General features: G+C 63.6%; 1 protein-coding gene across 1 annotated transcript; it reads right to left on the bottom strand.

The window, feature by feature from the left end:
- Positions 1–309: 309 nt before the first annotated feature.
- PFKL (phosphofructokinase, liver type) lies at positions 310–6,669 on the bottom strand. Its single transcript, XM_068201148.1, has 22 exons — positions 6,512–6,669; positions 5,909–5,982; positions 5,738–5,815; positions 5,463–5,652; positions 5,126–5,291; positions 4,996–5,040; positions 4,803–4,911; positions 4,378–4,473; positions 4,206–4,298; positions 3,794–3,919; positions 3,642–3,706; positions 3,401–3,464; positions 3,169–3,315; positions 3,001–3,071; positions 2,825–2,912; positions 2,553–2,705; positions 2,250–2,414; positions 2,027–2,088; positions 1,591–1,702; positions 1,403–1,502; positions 1,182–1,287; positions 310–1,097 (listed from the first exon to the last, which is right to left on the bottom strand). Exons 1-22 carry the CDS (start codon positions 6,594–6,596, stop codon positions 950–952), a joined length of 2,343 nt encoding a protein of 780 aa, XP_068057249.1. The 5' UTR covers positions 6,597–6,669; the 3' UTR covers positions 310–949.
- Positions 6,670–7,745: the final 1,076 nt, after the last annotated feature.

The following is a 7,745-nucleotide window of genomic DNA, read 5'->3' as shown; positions in this document are numbered from 1 at the left end:
CTCACAAACAAGCACAGCACCACCCTAAAGCACTTGGGTGGTTCCTTTGGAGGTGGGAACCCAGCGATTTTTCTCTGGAATCGCAAAGCGATTGTGAAAGGATGCTGACCTTGCACCCACCATGACTTGGACAGGGAAGAGAAGCCGCCTGTGGTCCCACTCTCCCAGACTTTGAGGATGCACAAAACCAGGGAATGTCTCTGCCTGGCATTAACCCGGCTTGGGAAAACCATCAGGTTTTGCTTTTCCCCCCACCCCACCCCTGTCCTGCCACCCGTCCCCCCTGCAATGACCACTCCAGGAGGCAGGTTTGGCTCCAGCAGGTTTTATCTCTAGAGGAGAGGAGCAGCGCCGTGGGCGGTGCAGGATCCGGGGGTCACGGAGCAGCGGTGAGGTGACGGACACGGCGCCCACAGCCACATGGTGATGGTTGCAGCCAAGCGTCATGCAAGGGGGCAGGGGCTCACCAGGATCCCTGCGCTCAGCCCTCGAGACCCCCACGGGGGATGGAGCTCCACGGGGGCACCCAGAAGCCCCTGGGATCAGCTCCAACCCACTCTGGGATGGCTCCGCATCCTCCTCACTCCCCTCCCGCACGTGGGGCAGGCAACTACAAGCAGCAGCAGTTGGCTTAAGGCAGTCAAGCTGCTAAGTAAGGACTCAAAATACCCCATCATTAAATAATAATAAACTATTAAGGGAAGATTAAGGGTCTGGGCTGTGCAGCTGGGCTCAAGCAACTCTTCTGCATCTGCACAGGGACCAGAACCCGCAGCAGTGATTCGGGGGAGGATTGTGCCATTCTGGGACACAGCACCAGGCTCTGCCTGCTGTAAGGGGTTGATGGCAAAGCTACAGGGCTACTGAGAACAGAGGGGACACAGTGTTCCCCCAGCAGCATGTGGGCACAGAGAGGACACGGCAGGGGCTATGGGGCAGGCTGGTGGGACTAGAAGCCCTTCTCGATGCTGAGGGTGCGACGGGTGACGTGCTCCATCTGCCCCGAGATGTACTCGGTGAGGCTGATCTGGTAGTTGGCGAGCATCTTCAGCATCAGCCGTAGGTTCAGCCACCACTGCTCCTGGGGCAGCCTGTGCCTGTGCAGGGGACACAGCTCTAGAGCAGACACCCTGGGAAGGTTCCCCCAGGAGCCAGTGAACCACTGGGGCATGGGGACTTACTCAAAATCCGTGACTTTCTTGAGCTCCGTCACAGGGCTGAAGGCCACCACCTTCTTCCGCAGCCCGATCACACAGGCAGTGTCTCCAGAGTTGGCAAACACACGCCCTGGGAGGGGGACACTGCTGACCTTGGCCACCTCACTGGGGGCCACACCTGGAAGCCTGGAGCAGCAGCCACCAGCCTTCCCTACCCCCCGTGGGAACCCCAGCCCTCGGCTCACCCTTGCTGTAGACTTGCTGCAGCTTCTCTGACATCCACAGCACCGCCTTCACTCCCAGCTTGGTCCCATAGTTCCGGTCAAAGGGGGTTGGGGCTCCCCCCTGGGGACAAAGAAATGGGGATGTCAGGCCTTGCCCAGCTCTCAGGGCCAGCAAGGCCCATGCTACCCTCTCCCCTGTACCTCTGTACCTGCTGGAGGTGGCCCAGGACGTTGATCCTACAGTCAAAGATGCCTTTTCCCTCAGAGGAGTAAAGGTTGTAGAGGAACTCGGTGGTGTAGTGCTCGTGGCACTTTTCATTGCTGGGGAGCAGAGGGAAGGGCTTGGGAGGGCTGCTCCTTCCGCTGGCATGCCCAGGGGGTCCCCCTTTGTCTCCCGTAACACCTTTTTTGTGCTGTATTGTTTTCCCTGAGGCCCATGGCCCCGGTCTGTGTCCCCAGGAGGAGGCTGGGGTGGGGACAGCAGCGGAGGCAGCCAGCGTCCCCAGGGCCAAGTGTGTGCCCACTGTGCCAAACCTCACCGTGCCCAGGACCCCTCTCTGGCCATGGGAAGGGCTCAGCTCCAGCCTTGCTCCCTGCCACGGGGCTGGGGTTTGCAGTGACTGTCCCCAGGTGCCCCCAACTCACCGCAGCACCAGCCCTCTCTGGATATCTGTCTTCATTTTGTCAGTCAAGTGCTCCACATTGGCCTACAAGATGAACACCAAGATGCCAGCAGCCATCCCACAGCTGTCCTGTCCTGACATCCATCCAGCATGGCCATGTCCTCCAGCTCCTGCCCTGCTCTGGAGCCCTCCCTTCCCCAATTTTCCTTCTCATTTCAGCCAGAGAGCCGCTCCTGCTCGCTCACCTTTAAGTCGTGGATAGTGAAGGGGTCTTCATAGACATAGGCAGCGTCGGCGCCCACGGCGATGCCGGTCACCGTGGACAGGTACCCGCAGTAGCCCCCCATGGTCTCCACAATGAACACACGGCGCTTGGTGCCTGAAGCCGACTGCTTGATGCGGTCACAGCTCTGTGCCCAAAGAAGGGGAGGTCACACCAGGGAAAGCCACCTTTGCTTCCCCGGCACGGGACGCCGGCCACTCCAGGCCATGATGGAAGGTGGTGGAGCACGGCAGCCCCGTGAGCTGTCCCTGTCCGTGTCCCTCACCTCCATGGCAGCGTTGACGGCCGTGTCAGAGCCCAGGCTGAAGTCGGTGCCGGGCACGTTGTTGCTGATGGTGGCGGGGATGACGCACATGACGATGCAGAGCTCCTCGTACTGCCCGCGTGCCTCCACCAGCTGCAGCACCCCCTCGTATGCCTGCAAGCAGCCGAGGGATTGGGAAATGCTGGCCCTACAGCCAGGTCTGCATCCCAGACAGATTCCTCTGGGATGTCCACAGCCACCCTGGCCCCCACTGAACCAAGGATCCGCCGCACCTCAAAGCCCCCAATGACTAGCAGCCCCTGGATGTTGAATTTGCGCACGTTCTCCACGATCTTCTCCATGCAGGTCTTGGGCAGCGTCCTGTGGTGGGGAAGGGGGTGCAGATGGTGGGGTGAGAATGGTGGGGACATGGGGACACCCCTTCCCTGTGTCCCAGGGCTGCACTCACCGCTTGGTGCCCAGCATGGAGCCGCCGCGGCCCAGCCATCCTGCCACGTCATGCCAGCCCACCTCGCGGACCTGTGGGCACCAGCGACAGGTTAGGGGTGGGAAGAGCCCCCTGCCCCCAAGCCCAACCCCCTCCTCCAGGACATCCCAGGCTCACTGTCCCCCTTACCTGCCCCTTGGCCAGGCCCTCGAAGCCGTCGCTCACCACGTAGATGGTGTGTCCCTGGCAGATGCTGATGCGCACGGCTGAGCGCACGGCAGCGTTCATGCCGGCGGCCGGCGCTCCCACGTTCAGAATGGCCAAGCTAAAGGGGCTCTACGGGGACAGGGATGGGAACAGCACATCCCCGCATGTCCCCAAGGCGGGGATGGTATACCCTGCTGCTCCCATCACCACTCACCTTCTCTTGAGCTGGCTTCTGGTGTGCCAGCAGCTTGTAGATGTTCCAGTTGTTCTCAAAGCTCCTGCAAGGACACGGTGATGTGTTCCCAAGGCACGTCTGGGAGAAGGGGCAGTCTCCCTACTGCCCCTGGGGTGTGACTGGGGATACTCTTCTGGCTGCAGGAGCCAACAGCTTCCCCACAAGGAGAAGCCCCTATCCAAGAGGGATGTCTCCCGCAGTCCTGGTTCGTGCTCCTCACCTCCCACGGAGCTGGATGGCCTCCTCAAACCTCTTCTCGTCCATGGCCTTCTGCACATCCTTTGTCTTGAGCAAGGAGAAAGATGCAGCACCGTAATACCCATGTTCACAGGGAGGGGAGTGAGACCCCCACCCAGCTTCCCCGGTACTCACCACTTGGACACACTCCATGAGTGGCAGCCGCACCGACTGGTTCCCGGAGTGGCTGACCACGCAGGCTGGGGTGTCTGGCGTGGCCTCCAGTAGCGCCATCACCGCCTCCATCCCCATCTTGCTGCTCTGCAAAGGGATAGGGGCACCTGTGTCACTGGGCCACCAGTGCCAGCTGGGTGGGATGCTCAGGGATGCTCCCACGGGCTTGGAAACCACGTGGCTGCTGATTCACTGCCGGAAAGCTGATGGTTTTATTTAAAAATTCATGAAATTTGGAGTAAATGAGGAGAAATGGGTGCACAGCTCTGCCCAGCACAGTAGGGCTGAGCCCATCTGAGCCTCACCCCTTTCCATTGGGCAGAGGGATGGCAGGAGCGGGGCTCCCCCTCTCTGTGTCCTCCCCTGGACCTACCAGCACGCGGTCAAAGGCGGACGGGGTCCCTCCGCGCTGCACGTGGCCGAGGACGGTGACCCGCGTGTCGAAGCCCAGGCGTTGCACCACCAGCTGTGGGGAAGAGGGGACATCACGGTGGGGACCTGCCAGTGTCCGTGGGTGCCAGGGTGGTGCCGGGGCAGTCCCTTACGTCCTTCACGTAGTTGGAGGAGATGGGTTTGCCGCTGCGGTCGATGGCGCCCTCAGCGATGATGATGATGTTGAGCCGCGAGCCCCGGCTGCGTGTCTGCCACGAGGGGAGGACAAACGGCCACCACGGCTCAGCCAAAACTCTCCGTGGGCCGTGTGTGAGCGCCCTCCCCACCCCGCCATCTGTGCTGCCCCAGGGGTGGCTCAGGTCACAGGCAGCTGAGCCCCCCAGCCAGCGCTGCCCCTGGCACGCGAGGGCTGGATTTGCGCTCGGCTGAGTGCCCCGGTTCACAGGGACAATGGCAGCAGCTCCCGAAGCTTCGCAGGGGCTGGGCACAGCTGCAGGGCTCAGCCTGGGCCCCTGTGGGGACTCCCTGGGGGGAACCGGGCATGGGATGGAATGGGATGGTAGGAACCCCCCCTCACCTCCCCGAGCCTCTCGCACATGAGGTCCTCCCAGCCGTCCTCCGGAGGGGATTCAGGGATGAAGAGCCAGTCAGCACCCGAGGCCAAGCCGGACACCAGCGCCAGGTACCTGGGGGGACACGGTGGTGGCAGCACTGACCCCGAAACGTGGCATCCCATCCCACTGATGGCTTCCCCACCCACGGGGGCTTACCCGCAGTGGCGACCCATCACCTCCAGCACAAACGTCCGCTGGTGGCTGCAAGGACACGGGTGGGAAGAGAAGGAGGTGGGTGTGTGCGATGGCCGGGGCGCTGCAGCCCCCAGCGCCCCGTCCCTCTCACCTCTGCGCCGTGGTGGTGATGGCGTCGACGACCTCCATGATGCGGTGCAGCGCTGAGTCGGTGCCGATGGTCATGTCGGTGCCGCAGAAGTCATTGTCGATGGAGCCCACCAGCCCCACGATGTTCAGGTGGCAGTTCTTCCTCGCCACCTCCTCACTGATCTGCCCTGGGGGGGTCACGGCCACCACACCAGTTATTTCAGGGCACTCATGTCCCCACCACCATGGGGCTGAAGCCCAGGCCTCCCTGGGGTCACAGCACTGGGGTGACCCTCCAGACCTCGCCACCCTCCAACGCCTTCATCTACCCACCCGGGGGCTGGGAGGGGCACACCCACCATCTCGGACCAGCTCCTCCAGCAGCCCAGCCCACTCGGAGCGGAAGATGTCCGCGCCGGTGAGGCTGCCGTCGCCGCCGATGACGCAAAGGTTGGTGATGCCGTGCTCCACCAGGTTGCGGGCGGCCCGGAGCCGTCCTGCCCGCGTGGTGAAGGCCTTGCAGCGGGCGCTGCCGATCACCGTCCCGCCCTGGGGACAGAATGGGACACGTGGCCTGTCACACACGTTTCGGGGGCTGGGATCTGGGGTCCCGTGGCCCCATGGTGACCCTCACCAGCTGGATGATGTTGGAGACGCTGAGCCAGTTGGCTTGTTTGATGTTGTCACCCCCCTCCACCAGCCCCTCGTAGCCCTGTGGAGAAACAGAGGGTGGAAGTGGAAGGCACCCTGGCACAAGGGGGGTGGATCCCCCCAGCCATGATGGGGAGCAGAGGGGAACCCCAACCTCATAGATGAGGAAGACCTTGGCTCCCACGTATATGCCCATGCGGGTGACAGCGCGGACAGCGGCGTTCATGCCTGGAAAAGCGATACGTGAGCTGGAGTATTCCCATGGGATCCTGCGCCCCACAGGACATGGGATCCTACAGGTGACCCCGAGGTGTCCCTTCGAGCAGGGGGAACCCCCTGGGACCCTGCAGCCCACAGGACATGGGATCCGATAGGTGACCCTGAGGTGTCCCCTTGAGTGGGCGGGGAGCCACGTGGGCTGAGACCGGGGAAACTCAGCGCACAGCTGGGCCCGTGCACGAGAAACTGCCCGGGAGCGAGTTGCTTATCCCGGGGGGGACGGGGATGAGGACAGGGACAGACACAGCCCCTCCGTGGCGCTCCCCCCGGGGGGCCCCTGCCCTCCCACGGCGACGGCCCGAGGGCGACGGGGACGGGGAAGCGGCGCGGGCGGGGGGCACACGGGAGGAGGGTCCCCATCCGCCCGCCGGGGAGGAGCGCGGGCCGCGGACTCCGGCCCCGGGCGGTCGCGGTCGCGGGCACGGACACGCGGGGACGCCGCGGGCCCGGCCCGAGCCCCCCGCCCCGCCGGGCGCACCTTGCGCGTCGCCGCCGCTGGTGAGGACGGCGATGGCCATCCCGGCCCCCGCCATCCGCAGCCGCTCCAGCTCCGCCGCCGCCATCGCTGCGCTCCCGGCACCGGCGCCGCCGCCGAGGACACGCCCCGGGACACGCACGGACCGGGGACACGCCCCGGGACACGCACGGACCGGGGACACGCCCCGGGACACGCCCCGACCCAGGCGACACTCCCCGCCCGTCGCCGCGGAGCGACGGGCGGCGGGACACGTCGCGCCATGGTGCGGTACATCGTGCCGGACAGTGGGCACATGCCCCGCCGTCCTCCGCGCCATCCTGCGGGAGGTCCGTCCCTGAGTCCTGAAGGAATTGGCTGATGCAGCTGCCCAGCGTCTCTCCAGGATATCTGAAAGGTCCTGGATGTACGGTCAGGTCCCAGGTGACTGGAAAAAACGCAGTCCTTGTCCCCATCTTCAAAGAGGGTGGAAAGGAGGAGCCTGGGGCGCGGACCTAGCGGCCCGTCAGCCTCCCCTCTGTGCCCGGGAGGATCCTGGACAGACCTGGAAGCTCTGCTGAGGCAGGGGAGGGAGGACAGGAGGTGAATCGGGACAGCCAGCACGGCTGTACCAAGGGCAAGTCCTGCCAGACCAACCCAGGGGCCTTCTCTGATGGGGTGGCTCCCTCAGTGGGCAAGGGAAAGGTTATGGATGACATTTATCCTGATTTCTAACAGCCTGGACACAATCCCACCCAACATCCTTCTCTCTGCATTGAAGAGCTGGATTCCATGGATGGACTGTCAGATGGATAAGGAATTGGCTGGATGGTCACATCCAGAGGGTCAGTGGCTCAGAGTGGCCATCGGTGAGCAGTGGTGTCCCAGGGTCTGTGCTGGGACCAGTGATATTTAAGATCGGCATCGCTGGCACAGAGGGTTTGGGGCACCCTCAGCAGGTTTGCAGGTGACACCAGGCTGAGGGTGCAGTGACGCTCCTGAAGGATGGGGCCATCCAGAGGGCCTGGACAAGCTCCAGAAGTGACCCATGAGGTTTAACACCCCCAAGTGCTGATGCTGCCCCTGGGTCAGGGCAACCCCCGAGATCAATCCAGGCTGGGGATGAGCAGATATGGAGCAGCCCCGGGAGAAGGACTTGGGGGTGCAGGTGGTGAGGGCTGGCATGCCCCATGCCAGAAATGCCCCTGTGCTGGGCTGATCCCCAGTGTGGGCAGCAGGAAAGGGACTGGGATTCTGT

Source organism: Anomalospiza imberbis, chromosome 10 (genome assembly GCF_031753505.1).
Source record: "Anomalospiza imberbis isolate Cuckoo-Finch-1a 21T00152 chromosome 10, ASM3175350v1, whole genome shotgun sequence".
Classification (NCBI taxonomy): domain Eukaryota; kingdom Metazoa; phylum Chordata; class Aves; order Passeriformes; family Viduidae; genus Anomalospiza; species Anomalospiza imberbis.
The sequence above is the reverse complement of the archived record's forward strand: the minus strand, read 5'-3'. Positions and strand labels throughout refer to the sequence as shown.